The sequence below is a fragment of the Schistocerca piceifrons genome, chromosome 7 (genome assembly GCF_021461385.2).
Source record: "Schistocerca piceifrons isolate TAMUIC-IGC-003096 chromosome 7, iqSchPice1.1, whole genome shotgun sequence".
NCBI lineage: Eukaryota > Metazoa > Arthropoda > Insecta > Orthoptera > Acrididae > Schistocerca > Schistocerca piceifrons.
The window spans coordinates 321,986,174-322,007,919 of NC_060144.1; the positions used below are offsets into that span (position 1 = coordinate 321,986,174).

Consider the following 21,746-nt stretch of genomic DNA (forward strand, 5'->3'; position numbering starts at 1 on the left):
GGGTGCCAAATTCATATTCTTGAGGGGAGAAAACCTTGTTTCACAAAGCGCCTAGTATCCAGCGCATGTTGGTTCTATCGATTACTCATACGATTTTGATGCGCATCCCTGTTGGTTTTTGAACACACTCTGTAAGTTGATGTCTGAATGAATCATAAGCCGCGCGAGGTAGCCATGCGGTCTTAGGGGCCTTGTCACAGTTCACGTGGCTTCCCCCGTCGGAGGTTCGAATCCTCCCTCGGGCATGGGTGTATGTGTTGTCCTTAGCGTAAGTTAGTGTAAGGTAGATTAAGTAGTGTGTAAGCCTAGGGACCGATGACATCAGCAGTTTCATCACATGAGGGAAAAAAAATCATAAGTTGATTTTTGAATGCGTGCATAGTGTACGTGAAGTCTCTGTCAGGGAAATCCTCGTCGCATCTAGAAATAAACTTTCCTGCAGGCAAAAGGGGACCGGGCTATACAAGCTGAGAAGAGTAAAGCCGAACAAGTGAATGCCGATCGCTGTCGTATTATGTTGTCGCTTGGGTTTGCGAATGATCAGCGTTATAATTGCTAGGGAAATCCGTAGATTCAGACTAGCAGAGTGGAAATGAACGACTAACAGGAATAACAGGTAAGAAAGATTACGTATTATCCTCTCGGTGTATCCAGGAAAATGAAATTTTGTCAGAAAATTTTTGGCCAGATCGCTGCACTAGTAAGGGCCAGTTGTACAATCCCCGTCTAGCAGACTCTTAAGTTCTATTCTGGAAGTAGCGCGGAAAATGGTTTGTACGAACATAACAACGCCTAACTGGAGAATGATCAGGGATAACTAAAGCCGTGATTCTGGCAGGGTTAGTGAAGTTAACCGGCGAATAAGTTTTGACAAAGGCAGGAATAGTTCCATAATTAGTCATGAAAAGTTTCTTGATAGAATGAGGAAGGAGAAGAAATGGGAACATAACATAAATTAGGGAAGAAATGACGATTCCAAATTTGTGTAAAAATCTCGTACTACTACTTTTCGATCTCATCCTCGAGAAACTGGAGCGCATGAATGAAATGTGAAATTTTTTTCTAACAATGCTTTTTCCTTGTAGTAGGCCTAATAGGCATTTTATGTTGGTCTTCGCGAATTATATTCTGTCATGTTAAAAAAATGACCATTTATGCCAAAACAGTCTCGTTTATTTGGTGTGTGTTACAATTTCTGCAGTGTTAGAAACACCTATTTTGTTTTATCTAGCAGGCAGCGACAAAATAGACGTAATCAGATCGAGAAACCACACCAGTATTGGGTACTATTTGTATTAATAGTAGACAACGATATTTCGATTTTTCATGTAGGAAAACGATTGACGAACTTTGATGAGGTAATAGATTCTGTAACAGAAAGGAAAGCATGCCATGTAAAGCTGTATCAAGATTAAAGAGAAAACAGTGCTAGGACCTAAGGATTAAAGAAATATGTACTATAATGCTTGTCTCTTGTCTTCACTGGCTTTATGCATCCTATATTTAATTTTATGTCACACAAAACAGCAAGTTATTAGCTAACAGGCAATAAAGAGTGCAAATTTTCTGAAGAGTTCTTGTCCTCCCGATTACAAATAATCCCATCCAGTATTAATTGTGAGGGTTATTTTTTTTTTTAAAAAAAAAAAAAAAAAAAAAAAAAAAAAAAAGAGGGGCAGGATGTCAAACCGGGCGACTGGGAGCAGGCGAGGCACCACAGGACATTTCAATTTACACTGTCCTGAATATAGTTTGATGGCATCCAGTACAAAATATACACATTTCAATTCCACGGAGCAAAATACAGTGACGTGTGATAGAAGAATGCTGTGTGAAGAGGGGTGGCACTGCACCCTGGCAAACTTAAAACCAAATAACATGTCTCACATTTCCTCGAACAAATATGTTTTATGTATCAGACTCTTCAGAAAGACGTGGGCTACAAAATGAACATGTTTTTGAAAATTTGATTTTTTAAATTTTGATGTCATATCTCAAACGCTCAAGGGATGGGGGCGGGGGGAGACGGGTTGTGGGGAGGGTGCCACTATCTTAGTATTGCCCCGGTTCGGAAATATCGTAGATCCGAGGCTGATGCGCAGAGCAGTCTGTGCTATAGTGGGGAAGTGTGTAGTCTCCACGTGCCCTGTGTTTACATTTAGTGAATTTGCTGTTTCCTCTTCATTTACTGCTCTCACGTCAAATAAAAACAAAATGGATTTCTGTGGCCGGGAGCTATCAAGTGAATGAAAATACATTCACATATTTACGGAAGGCTAATATATGTTATTAGTTTCAGATTTTATTTTATTTCCTCTTTTCTGACAGGCATGCATTAATCACCTTGCACAACAATGAAGTTATTTTTGTCGGTTTGCTGAAGAAATTTGAGGCAGTCAATGTGTTTGAAACAAAGTGTTTAGTTCCGCACTATTGGCTAATTTCAACTGCTCACTGTATTTCAAGTGCATGTTTTTATCTTCTAGCATGTATGGCATTATGCCATAGTAAAGAATCAAAAATGAATTAGTACAGTACCGGTACTCCAAGAAAATTTACATCCCGAAACCCACACTGAAAAGCTTTATATCAGGCCGAGGCCTACTTCATTGGGAATCTGGACATACGAATGTGCTCTTTAAGTATGCACTTTAAATGTGCCATTTTAGTATGGTTCACGAAAATCCGATGCTCTTGGAGTGTCCTCTGATTCCTTCTTTTATGATGTAATGTAAGATCTTTTACTGTTTTACACGCACGAACACGGGCTTCCTGCATCATAGCAGCTGCCAAAGCGCAGTGGCGCATTATCTGGCCCTCTCTGACGACTACTGAAACGAACCTATTTCTAACAGGTCGCGGGAAAATATTGCGAATGGTGGTTTGAAAACGTTACTTTCAAAGTAACGCAACTTGAACTATGTGCGAGAATGTACGATGAATTTCTTAAACCACAGAGCGTTTGATGACGAACCATTTAGAAGTATTTCGAGCCCAGAAGATCAGACATTCATGTCGTTATTGTGACCAAATTGATGTAGTGCTACGGGAAGCTCTCTGTCCTCTGTGGTAACTAATTTATTTGTGGAAAACTTTGAGGACAAATCACTAGACTCGGCTAAAAATTTTACAGGCATATTTGTGCGATGATATATCTTAAAGCGTAACACGCTCAAAAAATATCAACTTATGTGAAAGCTTAGCTTCTCTTGAAGCTTATTAACATTAGAGACCAATATTATATGTGAAACCTTTGCTTTTCTTGTAGCAACGCTATGTATATTAATTTAAAACATTAACTTTTCCTGTTTGTGTATCCGCGCTACTTAACAGTGATGTTGGTATTAGCTGACTAAATCACCTGAATATCCAGTCATCGGCTGGCGGGATCACGTGACAAGAGCTATGACTGGCTTACAAAAGCGCATCGCAATCTCGGTTACAATGGTTCGGAAAGTAACATGCAGTGTTTAGTGGAATCCAAATTTATACTTTCGCAATATGAAAATATGCAGCGTACATGTTGCTGCACATCAAAAATCTTTCCAAAAAGGAGTTTTCTTCCCTAAGTTTCATTTTCTAATGTGCGGGAAGTTCTATGCCCGTGTATAAAAACATCCAAAGGATTGATAAGTTTTACAGTTCCGAGGGAAAATATACTGTCACTTAATTACACGGAAAAAGTGTATTTTCATCCGGGAGAAACTGTATTTTTAACCGGGAAACCCGGGAATTTTTTTTCCTTGTCCACGTATACACCCTGGTTGTGATCTACAAGATAAGTTGCAACCACTGTGATTAGTTAAACGTGGTCATGATAACCATCAAGCTGTCTGTCAACATGAATGGCCCCCAATAAACCGTGGCCGAGCATGCTGACAATACCAGTTTATACACTCTAGATTCCATACAGCAACAAACAATTGTGATTTCCTCATTTAGATAACTAATGGATTACTGAGAAGTGAACTGGTATGCCAGAGGCTCTAGCCCCTCAGGAGGCTCATGACGGAGTGAATGTGCGTGTGCATTTCATGCATAGGTCCTTATGCAATGGTAGCATTTATTTACTTTTCTGTGTTGCAATCTCTCGTCTCTGACTATCCTTCCTTCTCTAGCTGTCATTCTCATGGTGGCAGCCTTTGATGTTGACCCGTCTATTCCCCAGGTTCTGTCTTCTGAGTTTGTCTTCATTTTCCAAATTTTCCTGTAGTATGAAATGGCTGAGGGACATCTTAAATAGCACCTACTGCACACAGTTTCAAAGATCATATGCATGCAATACCTGCATAGGCTCTTATTTGTACTTCAAAGCCAATGCATTAGCATGATCGGGTGGTTATTTACCATTTCAGTTGAGCCCACAGCCCCCAAAAACACATGAATCAGAGATGCTAGCTCCTCACCCGTGCCAAGATGTAGGTGCACATCTTTCTGGGGCATCAGGACTGTGGAAACAGCCATTGTGCTTGTTGGCCTTCACTGTGACCTGGTAGTGCCCTTGGGGAGAGCTATTTATTGGAGTAGGTTGCATCAGGACAGACGTTCCACATATGAAACCTACAAAATTGCATCGAAGCAATCACCATTCTGATGGAGCCATTTCATTGGACAGCTATAGAAATTTCAGTGCTGATAGTTATAACTCTACTGTTTTCCCTATCCTGGCTACCCCATTGGAAGAATTACAAACCAGAAGTGTAGGAGCAGAACAATTTATCCAATATTTAGTATGTATTGAAACTGAAGGGGATACTTTTACTGTGACAGCTGCTATTTTTTGTTGTACATATTGAAGACAAATTTGAAGAAGTCACTGGGAAAAATTCATATTGTGTCAGTGCTGATTAAAGTCTGCTCTGCTGCACAGTCTACAGCTCTGCAGGCTTTTGAATGTCTGGGTGATACAGCAATGACCATCCTATGTAAGGCTTTGAACGTGGTCCAAGGAATCACTGTCCACCGAGACTTTGTCCTCCAAATAGATGAGGAGCAGTGGGCTAATCTTGAGTGTTGATGCGTACATTTTGTCTTACATGTCCATAAAAGTCCCAAGGATAACAGAATAGATAATGGTGCCTTTATCTTAGACTTTGAAGGGAACATCCTTTCAGAAAAAGTTAGTCATGCTTTACAGGTGTGATGTGAAACATTGTCTTACCATCCACGACGTGCTTCCGATGCTTGTGCTTTGGTCATATGTCGGCCTGGTACACGGCGGACCCAAAATGTGGTAACTGTGGACTGTCATTCCACAACATAGTCCATGTGAACAACTACCTTTGTGTGTCAGTTGCATGGAACACCATCCTCTACATTCACTGGTTTGCCCAGTCTTCAGTATCTTCCTCCTCCGGCATCTACCGGTGACAGCCGTCCTGAGGTCAGAGGCCTGACGCCAGCTGATGGCTGAAGGAATTGCGACCTGTGGGGCCCAGGGCTGCCCAGTCTTCATCCATCCCCACACACATCACAAATAAGCCCACCCAAGAATCTTGATCACCAAAGGCTGTGAAGGTGAAAGACAAGAAGAAACAGGACAAGGCTACTCAAGTGATCCTGGAGGTGCCAGATTTCCTCATTTCCTCATCTTCTGCAATTTGCTTTGCTCTACAAGGAAAGCACTTGACCAATGACCATTCCCCAATGCTTCATGGTTATTGTGCATTCTGTCAGAAATGTGCTGGCCATGAGAGGGCATCTGGTGAGGTCTGTACATTAGTTCACACCAATGTGCTCTTTGAGTGGATTCCCCTTCATACCATGTTGGAAGCTACAGCAGTGAGAGCATAAATGACCTCGGTGATCTCCATTTGCAGGATTTACATACCTCTAGGCAAGCCACTTACTTACTTACTGTACTTGGGGATTCCAGTGAGCACCACCCCTTGTGGGGGAGTACCACTTTCTCTGGAAGAGGCCTTCTACTTGTCCATCTTCTTACTGATCATGATGTCTCTTTCCTCAGTGGTAGTACTCCCACCCATAGCACCTTTTCAGCTATCAATATCAATCTAGCAATCTCTTCTCCCCACACCCACCCTCCCAGTCTCGTGGCTCCATTGCATCGGTCACTACATGGCTTCTTTGTGAATGCGACCACTTTCCAGTGATCCTGTCACTTCTTTGCCACTGCCAGGTGAACAGACTACCACATTGGGGGCTTCAAAGAGTTAACTGATAGTTGTATGCCTCTGTTGCTACCTTTGGCCCCTCTCTGTTGGGTTGTCTCTACCAGGTTGTGCAAGCTGTATCCGATGCAATCACCCACACCGTGGGAACTAACAAGGACGGATAGGCAATGACACAAATCACCACAAGGGTTACAGAATGTTACTCCCCTTTATCCTCAAGCAGTTCTGTGGATCGGTTGCAATGGTTACTGAGTGGTGCTGATGGAAGCCAGGTAGAAGAGTGCAGCCAGGCCATCAGTGGTCGTCCGACACGATTGTTGCGAGCCAATCGACTGGATGTCGGCCTGCTGCCTGTAGTTGACACTGACTCTGGTATCTTCACTGTGTACAGGGCCTCCTTGTGCAACTCATGGCTTTTGCTGCTCGAACCTCATGACCACCTCCTGTTGTGACTCTACCGCCAATCCCCAAATCTTGTGCCTGCTCTTGGGCCAGTGAACCCCATCTATATATATCAGCAAGCAAAGACCTTCTAAGGACACAACCCACAGATACCAGCTCTTCCTGGGGCTGCCAGAGGGATAGTCGATAATGCCCTTGAGCCAGTGGTGCCAGACAGAACAGTTTACTAACTCAACGGCACCATGGCTCAACCTCCCCCTCTCGAACCTGAACAAGCCTCCCTCAGAGCTTCGAACCTCTCATTCCACTGGAATGTTCAATCTGATTTATATGAACCTGTATGAGCTTCCCCTTTCCTGGGTCCCTGACCAAAAGATTGACAATGGATTGTGGACCTAGGAAAAAGCAGGGCAAGCTTCCCTAAGCATTTATCCGAGGAAGTCCGTCCAGGAACATTCCTGATGTAGACAAGATCCCCTACCTCCCCTTGAAAGGTGCGCTTGTTTCTACTACAGTGACAGACCTGACGATAAAGAGCCTTCCTGATATTTGTCCAAGCTCGCCCCCATTTCTTCCTAAGAACCTCCAGAGTGATAGATGGAGGTAAAAGACCATTTGTCTCCCATAAATTGGAGAGTGGGGAATGCATGGGATATGCGAGCATTAGGCAAGCTGGTGTTTCTTGGGATGCTTCATGTCGCGTGGAGTTAAACGCTAAGTTTAACAAGGGCAAAGTGGTATCTCACTTCCTGGGTGATTTATGGTGGTAAATAACCAACTCTTGACTTCAAGTTGTGGTTAATCCTTTCGGCAAAGGAAGCCTGAAGATAATAAGGTGTGGTGGTAACATGTTTTATCCCATTGCCAAAACAGAATTGTCTAAACGACCTTGCCAGAAAGCCAGGAGCATTATCCGTAACAAATGCTTGCAGTGGCCTAAACCACCTAAATATACTAGCAAGATGGGAGATGGTGATAAGAGCGGTCACATCCCAGCTAGGTATCAACCAAACGAACCTGAAGTTGGCGCCACCACTATGAGAATATACGAATTGCCCTTTTTCATGGAAGTGGGCCCACGTAATCAACAAACAATTTATCCAACTGATGCTCTTCCCATTCCGATTGCAGTTACTTGGTTTTCCCTTCTTACAATCTCAGCATTCTTTGACTATACCTCTAATGTCTTTATAAAAAGTGTCAGCCAGATCAGCTGCTCCTTGACCTTCTCTAAGGGTTTATAAAGACCTAAACGCCCTCCTACTGGAGAGTCGTGTAAGACCGGAATAACTAAGGTTCATGGGAGACAAATTCAAGCTTCCCCAGACCTACTCCTGCAGTTACACAGAATGCCTTTCTTCAGAAAATAGTCATTGGATTCCTGTCCATCGAGTATTTGCTTCCCGAGGTCCCCCCCCCCCCCCCCCCCCCCCAACGGGTCTTCTTCTTGTTCAGTTTTCAAATTATTAAACAGTTTGGGTACCTCGGTACGAATCATACATACTAGGTGACTCTGGTGTTTCCCCATCAAGCTCGTGCTGTTGGAACATCCTGCTAAGGGTGTCAACACCTGATTATCAGATCCCTTAATGTGCCAAACCTTAAAATGGGAAGCCGAAATGTGGACCGCGCATCTTGCAATACGCCCTGTCTACCTAGGATGAGCTTGGACCCAACTAAGGGTTTGATTATCTGTTCTAGGTCATATTCACAATGTTAGAGATAGAACCAAAATTTTTCCAAGGCAAATAACACAACTAATGCTTCACACTCATATACCGCAGGAAGCAAATGCTAATGGAAGCCTGATATCTTGATCTTCATGTAAAAGAACTGCTGCCCCACCAGTAGTGCAATCATCAGTTTGGACCACAAATCTTTTCTTAAAGTCACGTGTGGCTAAAACCTGGGGGAGGGGGGGGGGGGGGGGGCTGGCAATTGCAGTTTTGATTCCTTCAAAGGCTGCCTGCTGACTTTCAGCCCAAATGAATTTCTCATTATTTCTTTGTAAAAAATTTAACGGAGTTGCAAGTTGCGCAAAGTTGGGACAAATCTGTGGAAATAATTAGCCATCCCTACAAATCGGGCAACCTCCTTCTTATTTCGTGGCTGCAAAAAATTCCTCAACTCCGTAGTGTGTTCTTGATCAATGCTAATTCTGTCCCAGGCACCAAGTGACCCAGAAATGACACTTAGCCAAAGTTATCTTTGAGGGTTTCACAGTCATATCCGCATCTCTGAGCCTGGATTGTACCTTCTGGATGTGCACCAATTGCTTTTCAAAGGAGGCACTAAATATTACCACATCATCTAAATAATTGAAGACACAATTAAACTTTATATCACCTAAAATTTTATCCAGTGTTGTTGTTGTCTTCAGTCCAGAGACTGGTTTGATGCAGCTCTCCATGCTACTTTATCCTGTGCAAGCTTCTTCATCTCCCAGTACCTACTGCAACCTACATCCTTCTGAATCTGCTTAGTGTATTCATCTCTTGGTCTCCCTCTATGATTTTTATCCTCCACGCTGCCCTCCAATACTAAATCTCATGTTGCCTCAGAACATGTGCTATCAACCGATCCCTTCTTGTAGTCAAGTTGTGAAACAAGTTCATTTTCTCCCCATTTCTGTTCAGTACCTCCTCATTAGTTATGTGATCTACCCACCTTATCTTGAGCATTCTTCTGTAGCACCACATTTCGAAAGCTTCTATTCCCTTCTTGTCTAAACTGTTTATCATCCACATTTCACTTCCATACATGGCTACACTCCGTACAAATACTTTCAGAAACGACTACCTGACAATTAAATCTATACTCGATGTTAACAAATTTCTCTTCTTCAGAAATGTTTTCCTTGACATTGCCAGTCCACATTTTATATCCTCTCTGCTTAGACCACCATCAATTATTTTGCTCCCCAAATAGTAAAACTCCTTTACTACTTTAAGTGTCTCATTTCCTAATCTAATTCCCTCAGCAACACCTGACTTAATTTGACTACATTCCATTATCCTCATTTTGCTTTTGTTGATGATCATCTTATATCCTCCTTTCAAGACACTGTCTATCCCGTTCAACTACTTTTCCAGGTCCTTTGCTGTCTCTGACAGAATTACAATGTCATTGGCGAATCTCAGATTTTTTTATTTTTTTCTCCATGGGTTTTAATTCCTACTCCGAATTTTTCTTTTGTTTCCTTTACTGCTTGCGCAACATACAGATTGAATAACATCTGGGATAGGCTACAACCCTGTCTCACTCCCTTCCCAACCACTGCTTCCCTTTCATGTCCCTCGACTCTTATAACTGCTATCTGGTTTCTGTACAAATTGTAAATAGCATTTCGCTCCCCATATTTTACCCCTGTTATCTTCGCAATTTGAAAGAGAGTAGTACAGTCAACATTGTGAGAAGATTTCTCTAAATATACAAGTGCGCTAGAAATGTGTGTTTGCCTTTCCTTAATCTATCTTCTAAGATAAGTTGTAGAGTTAGTACTGTCTCGCATCTTCAAACATTTCTACAGAATCCAAACTGATGTTCCCTGAGGTTGGCGTCTACCAGTTTTTCCATTTGTCTGTAAAGATTTCACGCTAGTATTTCACAGCTGTGACTTATTAAACTGATAGTTCGGTAATTTTCACATCTGTCGACACCTGCTTTCTTTGGGATTGGAATTATTATATTCTTCTTGAAGTCTGAGGGTATTTCACCTGTCTCATACGTCTTGCTCACCAGATGGTAGAGTTTTGTCAGGGCTGGCTCTCCCAGGGCTATCAGTAGTTCTAATGGAATTTTGTCTACTGCCGGGGCTTTGTTTTGACTTGGGCCTTTCAGGGCTCCATCAAACTCTTCACGCAGTATCATATCTCCCATTTGATCTTCATCTACGTCCTCTTCCCGTTCCATAATTTTGTCCTCAAGTACATCACCCTTGTATAGACCCTCTATATACTCCTTCCACCTTTCTGCTTTCCCTTCTTTGCATAGAACTGGGTTTCCATCTGAGCTCTTGATATTCATACAAGTGGTTCTCTTTTCTCCAAAGGTCTCTTTAATTTTCCTGTAGGCAGTATCTATCTTACCCCTAGTGATATATGCCTCTACATCCTTACATTTGTCCTCTAGCCATCCCTGCTTAGCCATTTTACACTTCCTGTCGATCCCATTTTTGAGATGTTTGTATTCCTTTTTGCCTGCTTAATTTACTGCATTTTTATATTTTCTCCTTTCATCAGTTAAATTCAATATATCTTCTGTTACCCAAGGATTTCTACTAGCCCTTGTCTTTTTACCTACTTGATCTTCTGCTGCCTTCACTATTTACCCAATAAACAGGATAATACTGCTGCACAGGTTGACAAACCAAATGGAACCTGGCTTAACTCATATAAATCCCAATCTGTGGCGAAGGCAGTGAGATACTTGGATTCCTGTGTTAAGGGTATCTGATAATAAGCCTGATTAAGATCTCGGACCTTAAGCCAAGATGATCCAGAAAACAAGGTGAAACAGTTGCGGAGATCAGGCAATGGCATCAGTTCCAAAATCACCTTTTTATTGAGAAGCCTGCAATCAACCACAGGTCAGAAATCCTGCCCCTAACCTAGGTACTAAGAAAATGGGGGAAGCATGGCAGGGAGTGGATGGTCTTATGACTTTGTCTTTTAACAAGCCCTCAATTTTGTGCCACAATATCTTTATCTTAGATGGTGACAAGCGATATGGAGACTGGCGAACCAGCATGTCATCCATGACACAAATATGATATCTAATGACGTCTGTGACTCTCAACCTGTCACAAAGTATGTCAGGAAATTCCACCAAAAGTTCACGTAACTGTTTCTCTTGCTGATTAGAGAGGTGGTCTATCCAAAGCATGCACCTGTTACTATTGGTGTCATGACCCATCTCCACATGAGCACATGAACAATAGGCTATTTGTATGTTGGGGGAAAATTTGAAATAAAAATAAAAAACCCGGGTACCAAAATCTAACACTATACCAGTCTTACAGGTGAAATCATGCCCTAGAATTAAGTCAGGCACCAGTCCCTTTACTAATAAAAACTTGACAGGCCATGAAAATTCACACACAGAAAGATTTCAGCGCACTACCCCACACAGAAGTAACTCTTGGCCACTGGCCGCCTGACATCTATCAATTGGCAGACGTACTGGAGATAATCTACATAAGTGTCCATATTCAGTAAACCACTCGTAATTAAGGAGGGACACAGAGCTGCCTGAATCTAGTAACCCACACAATGATTCATGCCCTATAGCCGCACAAACAAATGGTAAGGTATGTGTGGTGGCTGCCTGCATATGAGTACACCACCCCTGTTTCAGAGGATGTGAACCCGCTCCCGCCTAGCATCAGTTCTCAGCGCAAGGTGCCCTTGGAACTGGGCATCTTCGTACCAAATTGTCATGTGCGTCGCATCTAGGACAAGCCCCTGATTCTATTGACCCGCATGCTCTACCTATTTTTGATGTCCTCCCATTAACTCATTTCGCTGGTTGTCGGCAAAAGACAAGTTCATAACAGAGTTAGCAAGATTCTCTAACTCGCGTAGAGTGACCGTATGAGGAAAGAGTGTGATCCAAGACGTATCTTCAGGCCGAATACCTTCCAAGCCATTAGCAACTAAATTCGAATCAGGAACATCCATATGTAGTGCTAATACTGCCTCAAGAACCCACTCTACATATTCAAACAACAATTTGTCGGAGTCCTGCATGTGCTAATAACATCTACACTCTAGCTTTTGGCACATACGGTCTGATAACTTGACCTCTACGACCGATTGCCTCAGTTGCCCACTCGTCTTACCCTGCTGTAAGGTTTTGAATAGCAGATTACGTAAGCTAGAGTGTGATAAAAACTACATGATGGGGGATCCTTAATGCATGAGCATGCAACTCAAACTTAACTAGCAGCCACAATACCTGTTGTATATTTTCTATGGTTTCAATTGACAGTTCCTGAATACTAGTAAAGATACGTCGTTGGGTTAGGGAGGTGGGCAAAATATTCCCCAGACCGATCACGTAGGCCTTGGGGGACTGATCACCTTCAGCTATTGGATTGTCAGAAACACATTCTGTGTTATTTGTATCAGCCCCACTTCCTAATTCAAAAGCTGCAGTTTGGATTTGCAAATCAAAAGAACTGACTGGCCAGGGCTGATTTCTAAAATTTTAAGATCCTTTATTCTATTGCCCAGGTGGACTAATTGTGCATGAATGCGCTTCACCTGCCTAACGGTTGGTTGATTATTTTGTAGAAAGGAGAGCTTTTCTTGTACCTGATTTAATGCTACCATGACAGTCTGTAAATTTTGGCTCACCTTGCCGACTGTGCTGACAGAAATGGATAGTGGTGTTGACAGCGCTGCCCGTACATAGCCTGGCTGCCAGCTCCCCCACCATACCGTGAACATTTTGTTGCCTAATGCTCAGTTCATACTTGAACTGATCCTGTTTTAGGTACGAAATACTGGAAAACTGATGTAGATCCATGGTGCGATTGTGGACAAAAGAGAATAATTAGACTATGTCCCAAAAGAATAAAGTACAAAATTTAGACTGAAGTAGGTTGTGTGAAATGAAACTCCTGACAACCTCCACTGACAGGTCAAAAACCACGGTCTGCTACCAATGATACATGGTACTTACTGGAATTAAGGATAATGTGGAAGGGAGGAACCACCAATATAACTTTCTTTTCACACAACCTGTTCATTTAACAATATAAAACCATAACATTTTCTTTAACAAAATGAACAAATTTGCAAAATTCTTTTGACTTTAAACCTTAAATTGAATAAGCTTTTGCAAAAGAAAACTGAAGTGCTGTATTGCAAACCAGCAAACAATATGACAATGATTACAAGACAGCCGGACCAGCAGCCCACCCGTTATCGGATGAAACCGCGGTGTTTACTACCGCACTGGACACAGTCTGTCTTATTAAATGCTCTTCTGCAACACATGAGAACTATACAAGCGTCATTGATGAAAAGAGTGACTCGATTACTCAAAACAGATGACATAACTTTTAATTTGAAAACTCTTTGTCGAAAGGCTTGGGGTTAAGATGGGCACCTGTGCTTAAAGGTTAAAAAGATTAGGAAACAACATGACAATGATAAGGCTTACTTCAAAGCAACCAACCTCTTAATTTCAATTGACAGCCGAGGTGCGATTTGATCCCGTCCCGTCCCTTCCGACAATTCTATTTTGACTAAAGCCCTGGTGACAGTTGGCTGTTAACATTTTCAAAGTTAAACTGATCATCAGTTATTAAGACCATTCTATAGGAATGTCTTAAAACATTGCCTTTGAACACTTATTACAAGAGAACTCACTCATAATATCCAGCTAAAATACACCAATAATAACCCGGTCTTTCAAACACAGTAACGAACAGCTTAGTACAGCAGGTTGTTCAGAATGAGTGAGAAATGCAATTGCAATCAAAGAATTGGACTGGTTAACATCCAAATCTAACCACAAAGCCCCTCTTTTGTTTAACGGTAACCTGTGCCTTAGTACAATTATTCCGGCTGTATTTATGACCAAGAGCTGATTCATTAGAACACTAATGATCGGGTACAAACCAGAAAGGAAAGGCAATATAATCACGGGACAGATTTTCAGATGGCAACTATTTTCTTAGTACAATACTATGGTCTATATTTACGACTGAATAGCCAACCAAGTAAAACCCTGAGGGTCGGGTACAAACCAGAAAATAATGAGGGCAAGTAGATAATGACACTAATCACCACAAGGGTTACAGAATGTTACCCCCCTTTATCAGCAAGCAGTTCCATGAATCCATGGTGTGTCGCAGCAGTTACTGAGTGGTGCTGATGAAACCCAGGTAGAAGAGGGCAGCCAGGCCACAAGCAGTCGCCTGAATTGAATGTTCAATGTCGGCCTGTTGCTTGTAGTTGATGCCGACCCCGTTGAAGTACTCCAGTATTTTCGCTGTGTGCAGGGCCGCCTTGCACAGCTCGTGGCTTCAACCGCTCGGACCTCATGACCGCCTCTTGTTGCGATGCTACTGCCAATCCCCAAACTTAGTGCCTCCTCTCGGGCCAGCGAGCCCCGTATATATATCAGCAAGCAAAGAGCTTCTAAGGACACAACCCACAGGTACCAACTCTTCCTCATAGGTATTGGTTATGGGGCTGCAAGAGGGATAGTCAATACTACACCAGAGCCAGTGGCACTAGACATAACAGTCTACTAACTCAGTGACGTCACAGCAGCTCACTGTGTGTGTGTGTGTGTGTGTGTGTGTGTGTGTGTGTGTGTTGTCTTAAGAAAGGGAGAGAACTGATTCCCATTACCAGTGTTATCAGTTATTGATTAATGTCTTCTTGTCCCTATATAATTGTCAGTTTAGGCTGACTGTTCTGTTGAAATAAAACTGAAGTAATTTTGTCAAACATTTATCCGCTACTGTTTTCTTAGGTGCAGTTCACATTGAGGCGATGCAGTTCATAGTAAGAAAGGTCGCATGACCTGATACTTATCAGTGCAACGCTCGCATTCCCACTGAGAGGATACAAGATGTGATGTGATATGATACATGATGTAACCTGCATCACGACAACAAGAAGATAGCACAAATGACATTTCTGGCTCAGTTGCAGTCATAAACACTTCTGGAGAGGACGTTACTGTGGCCTATCAATGTTTAAAGCTCAATTTGTATATCAGCGATTATTGTTCCAGAACCTTAAATAGGGTTTCCTCCATTTCAGTTTCAAATGAAGTAACTTTTAGAATATGATTAACATTTTACAATCATCTTCCAAAGCCATAGGTTTATTATGTGAGTAAGAAACTGCAACAATGAAGGTAATGAGTTAAAAATTATGGTACAAATTCCACAGCAAATTTGTATCTCTTTCTTTCATTTCCACTGCTATCTACCTTCATGTCAAGCTGGTCACATCTACCCTCAAACACGATTTCATAGTGTTATCCCACAGACAAGGGCTTTTCTCAACAAGCTGGTTGAAAGATGGCAGCTTCAAACAGTTGTCTTGTGTGAACAACATGTTGACTATATGCAGCACAGAAAGGCAGGCACAGGTCAAGATGTCTTTCTAGATTGAAAGCACATGTGCCAGTGAATACTTTGGTTTGTATTGGCAGCAACAGGAGAGAGCTCCACATAGTGTGGCACGCGGTTGTAGCATCAAGCATGCTGTTTCATAGCTAATTGTGGCCAAAGACAAAATGTATCACATATTTACTCAAGACGGGAAAGAGATCCAGCTTTCCCTTGGGCACAACCGGGAGAAAACCGGGAAAACCCCGGGAATATTTTAGAATTCCGGGAATTTTTCATTGTTTTCAGTTAAATTTTTGTAATTTTGACTAGTAAGAACCAATACTCTAACAAAGAATATTACTGTATGCCGCTACTGCAGAATAATACTTCAGGAATAAAACATGAACGAGTGAAAAAACGAAAATAAAACTTAGACTGCAAAGTAAATGTGGCATATACATCGACAAAACAAAGTGCTTATACAAGGGTATGCCAACAGCAAAATTTGTCAAAGGCTTTAGGAAGAATATGCAATGATTCTTAACAACAAATTGCCTCCGATGAGCGTGACGTCACAACTATTTACATTAGATTCGTTTTAGCAGTTACAAGTGGAATCGGGCGCATGCGCAGTTGAGTAGTACCTTCTCCCGCTTCTGGCTACAGAAATGTGGCTGTTGGCTGTGTAAGCAGCTGCAGGTTCGAATGTCTTTTTTCTTTTATGACCTAATGTAAGGTTTTTTAATTTTTTACACTTACGAACATACGGCTCCCTAGACATCGTAGCTGCGCAAGCGTGGTGACGCCTGTCATCTGGCGCTCTCTGGCAACTGCAGAAACGAACCTATTTCTAACAAGTGGCGGGAAAATATTCTGAATGGTGGTTTGAAAAGCGTTATTATCAAAGAAAATTTCCTTTTACGCAAGTTGAACTTCGTACGAGAATGTACGATGAATTTCTTACATCAAAGAGCGTTTGACTCTCATTTAAAAATAAACTCTTCGATGACAAGCCATTTAGATGAATTTCGAGCCCAGAAGATCAGACATTTATATCGTTACTAAAAATTTTAATGGCACATTTGTGTGATACATCTTAAATAGTAATACGCGCATAAAAGACCGACATTATATGTCAAAGCTTAGCTTCTCTTCCAGCGTATTAATCTTATAGACCAATATTATAAGTGAAAGCTTTACTTTTCTTGTAGCAACACTATGTATATTAATTTAAACCATTAACTTTTTCTGTTTGTGTGTTCGCGCTGCTTAACAGTGATGTTGCTTTGGCTGACTTCATCACATGTCATAAGCTCTGAATACCTGGTATCATCGGCTGACAAAAATCATGTGACATAAACTATGACTGGCTTACAAAAGCGCATCGCAATCTCGATTTTAGTGCTTCGGAAAGTAACATGCACTGTTTGGTGGAATTCGAATTTATCCTTTCGTAATACAAAAATATGTAGCGTATATGTTGCTGCACATCAAAGATCTTTCCAAAACGTTTTTTTCCCCCTGTGTTTGTTTTCCAAAGCGCCAGGAAATTCTACGCCCGTGTATAAAGCCACAACCATTCAAAGGATGGATAAGTTATACAGTTCCGAGAGAAAATGTACTGTCAGTTAACAGGGAAAAACTATGTTTTCGTCTGGAATAAAATGTATTTATAACCGGGAAATCCGAGAGAAATCCGGGAATTTTTTTTTCTTTGTCTGCGTATACACCCTGGAAAAGCAATTTGGATACTTTAGCTACATTTCTTCTGCAGCAATGTATGCCATAAAATGCATCAACCACGAATGCCAGTGACTATATTTTTCTCTGCAAACTTTTCAAAGTATGCGTGGTGCTGTATTTTACATTGAAGTATCAAATTAACTACTGGCAGTAAGGAGAAGAAAACACAGTTCATTGTGATGTGTGGCTATAAGATGCTGAAAGATAATATTTTTTTTTACTGACTATTTTGCTCAAAATTGAATGTGAGAGACTGCTTAGCAGAGAACACATGATCCCAAACCAATGATTTTTATTTTTTCGTCCAAAAAGTATTAGCTCTAACACAAACTAACTACAGAGGTGGATGTAGCTTTGCTTCATCTACATAATTTTTTTTTTTTTGGCAAAGCAGATAACTTTTAAAGTTCACTCCCTGTTTATTATACAGTATTAATGGCAGGGAGCGATCAGCACTCTGAGTTGAGTTGCACCAGGTGACACAGTAGAGATACGTATTGGTTTCATATTGCTGTCATTCCAGACCGAACCAGTTCAGTTGCTTCCACTATGTTTCCGTATACTCTGCCAGCACATGTTGCTTTAGTGTTGTAGCACATATTGTATCGCCTCAGTTTTAAAACTATTCTGTGAACCTACGTAGGTCAAACTTAGTGTTGTAAGTAGTATTTCACACAGAGAAGGATGAATGTCAGATAAATTTGATAATATTTTTGCTTTACTTTTGAGTAGATAATAGCACTGTTTATATTAATTATGGTGTTATTTGCTGCATCAGGTTTGACTGTCCTCGTGAGTGGCCTGACTTGGTGCCAGTACTTCTATCTGAAGCTAAGAGTCAAGTGCCTATTGTCCAGCAACGTTCTCTTCTTTACTTGCATCATGTTATAAAGTCACTTTCCTCAAAACGATTAGCTGGTGACCGCAGACTTTTTCAAGAACTTACAGGAAATGTGTTTGGTTTTGTTTTACATCTTTGGAACACACATCTAGAGCAGTTTTTACAAGAGGTATGTGCATGAAAAAATTGGTACATTACAGTTTTTTTTTAGCATATCTGTGATTCATGTACACATTCATACATTATAGTGGACATTTATGTTTTGCCCCAAGATAGTATGTGCCTCATGAAGAATCTTATAAGGAAAATTGTCACACCATAATTATGCAAGGGCAGAGCTTCAGAAACAAAAAAATAGTGTAAACACAAATAATAATAATAATAATAATAATAATAATAGTGGAACTAGTAGTAGTAGTAGTATGAGCTATCTCCATTACTTTCCAGCTATGCCCTTCAGAAAGTGATACAGAAATAGCACAACAGAAATCAATCCTCAGAATTGATCAGCCAATCATGTCAGGCCTATGCAAGTTATCTGTAGACTGCCTTGCATTTACAGGCAGTTCAGCAGTCTTAATTTACAACATTTTATGTGTCCAAAATCAGATTGGACTCTTGGAAGAAACTGCAGAAAAAGTTGTTCTTCAGGTATCTTTTGAAAAGAGCGATTAGATGTCAAAAGAGGAAACTGCATACTGACTTATCCAAAATATCTACAAGAAGACATGTCTCAAAGCACACAAAATATTACAATACAGTAATTAAATGATAATTCCTCTGTGGATGAGAAACACTAATTTGGACAGGAAAACAGACATTGAAAACATTGAGGAAAAGGTGCACAAAATCGTAAGAGAAGTACTAGGCCCAAAATTTGTAGACGATCAATACATAAATACCCAAAGTTTCTTTAGAAAATGCAGGGTATGACTGTATAGACCCATTAAAAGAATGAACCCTGACAGACTTACAAAACAAATAGCCGAATTCTTTGACAATAGGAGTAAAGCCAAAATACACGATGAAATGAATTGGCAGGATAAAAACTGATCTGAAATTGTAGGAATTATACCAGGTGATGTCTAAAACCACAAAATCTTCAGATCCAAAATCACAAATGGCAAGTAGACCAAGAGGAAAAACCAAAGAAGACTAGAGCAACATGGTCTGAAGAAAGAAAGGAGGAAGCCCAATGGAATAGAATGAAAGAAATGTGGACACGAAGACAACTGTCCACCTGTAAGTACTTAATTTTGGGCTTTTTTGCTAATAATAAAATAATATAATAATAAAGTCCTGGGCAGAATATGGATAAAGAAAGGAATGAAGGTAAACTCATGATACATTTGAGTCATTGAGAGGTTGGTCCACGCAAAATGACACTAAAAATGTTGCTAAGCATTTGGATGATGTCCTTCAGGTAACTAGTACAGAATACACACATGCCTAGCTAGTTCAGCTAAAATGTACTGACAAGGAGCTCGACTGGCATGAGGGATTGTATTGTATGGAGTGGGCGAGAGAGAAAGGAGACAGGAAGGACTGGTTGGAGGTGAGAGGGGGTTGACAGTTGGGAAAGAGAAGCAGAAAGTACTTGGATATGAATAGAAGTAACAAATGGTGCATTTGTACTAAAATATATATACAATCAAATTTTAATAAATGATTTTGGTGTTTGTTTGCTCTCAAAAGAAACAGAAAAAAGTATTTATGAACCACTACTAATTGTACAGCAACTAATTCATATGTTATTTGTGATATTTAGTTACCTGTACCGCACATTTCTCTTAACGATTTTCAAAGCTGTTCTCTGTTTTGTACAGAATAGCTATAGCTACAAAATTAATCTCCTCTATCTAAAATCTTGAAATACTGTCTGTCTGCTTTTCTTTACATACGGGGAGTATTGTTGTTCTTACATAAAAATAAACATACATTTATCAAACAATAGAAATGCCAGATAGGAATATCAATAATGTAGGAAAAGACACCATAAAGAAGACACGTCAAGTTGCAGTCAGTCACAGTTAAGAGAGACTCATTGTAGCTTTCGGCCACAGCCTTCATCAGTAAAACACACACACACACACACACACACAAACGACAAAGGCTGTGGCCCAAAACTATATGTGAGTGTCTTTTAATTGTGCCTGTCTGCAACTTGATGTGTGTTCTTTATGGTAAGTACCAATCTGTCTTTTCCTACATTGTTGTAAACATACACTTAACTCTTTCCATTTCGACCACAACTACAGCACTTGCCACAGAGAGAATTTTAAACTACCAACTGTTACAACTCTATTTCAAAACATCAGAGTATATGGGATTAAAAATTTACGGTGAAATAAAAGGCAGTAATATACACTCCTGGAAATTGAAATAAGAACACCGTGAATTCATTGTCCCAGGAAGAGGAAACTTTATTGACACATTCCTGGGGTCAGATACATCACATGATCACACTGACAGAACCACAGGCACATAGACACAGGCAACAGACCATGCACAATGTCGGCACTAGTACAGTGTATATCCACCTTTCGCAGCAATGCAGGCTGCTATTCTCCCATGGAGACGATCGTAGAGATGCTGGATGTAGTCCTGTGGAACGGCTTGCCATGCCATTTCCACCTGGCGCCTCAGTTGGACCAGCGTTCGTGCTGGACGTGCAGACCGCGTGAGACGACGCTTCATCCAGTCCCAAACATGCTCAATGGGGGACAGATCCGGAGATCTTGCTGGCCAGGGTAGTTGACTTACACCTTCTAGAGCACGTTGGGTGGCACGGGATACATGCGGACGTGCATTGTCCTGTTGGAACAGCAAGTTCCCTTGCCGGTCTAGGAATGGTAGAACGATGGGTTCGATGACGGTTTGGATGTACCGTGCACTATTCAGTGTCCCCTCGACGATCACCAGTGGTGTACGGCCAGTGTAGGAGATCGCTCCCCACACCATGATGCCGGGTGTTGGCCCTGTGTGCCTCGGTCGTATGCAGTCCTGATTGTGGCGCTCACCTGCACGGCGCCAAACACGCATACGACCATCATTGGCACCAAGGCAGAAGCGACTCTCATCGCTGAAGACGACACGTCTCCATTCGTCCCTCCATTCACGCCTGTCGCGACACCACTGGAGGCGGGCTGCACGATGTTGGGGCGTGAGCGGAAGACGGCCTAACGGTGTGCGGGACCGTAGCCCAGCTTCATGGAGACGGTTGCGAATGGTCCTCGCCGATACCCCAGGAGCAACAGTGTCCCTAATTTGCTGGGAAGTGGCGGTGCGGTCCCCTACGGCACTGCGTAGGATCCTACGGTCTTGGCGTGCATCCGTGCGTCGCTGCAGTCCGGTCCCAGGTCGACGGGCACGTGCACCTTCCGCCGACCACTGGCGACAACATCGATGTACTGTGGAGACCTCACGCCCCACGTGTTGAGCAATTTGGCGGTACGTCCTCCCGGCCTCCCGCATGCCCACTATACGCCCTCGCTCAAAGTCCGTCAACTGCACATACGGTTCACGTCCACGCTGTCGCGGCATGCTA

The 21,746-nt window shown here is 41.7% G+C and overlaps 1 protein-coding gene across 5 annotated transcripts in view; it reads left to right on the plus strand.

Annotated features, from left to right (window-relative positions):
- The window catches only part of LOC124805364 (importin-11), a 176,231-nt gene that overhangs the window by 20,794 nt on the left and 133,691 nt on the right, over positions 1 to 21,746 (plus strand). For all 5 annotated transcript variants that reach the window (XM_047265914.1, XM_047265912.1, XM_047265917.1 and 2 more), the window contains exon 5: positions 18,137 to 18,368. In XM_047265914.1, coding sequence (XP_047121870.1) covers positions 18,137 to 18,368 — 232 coding nt within the window. The remainder of the gene's footprint in view (positions 1 to 18,136; positions 18,369 to 21,746) is intronic.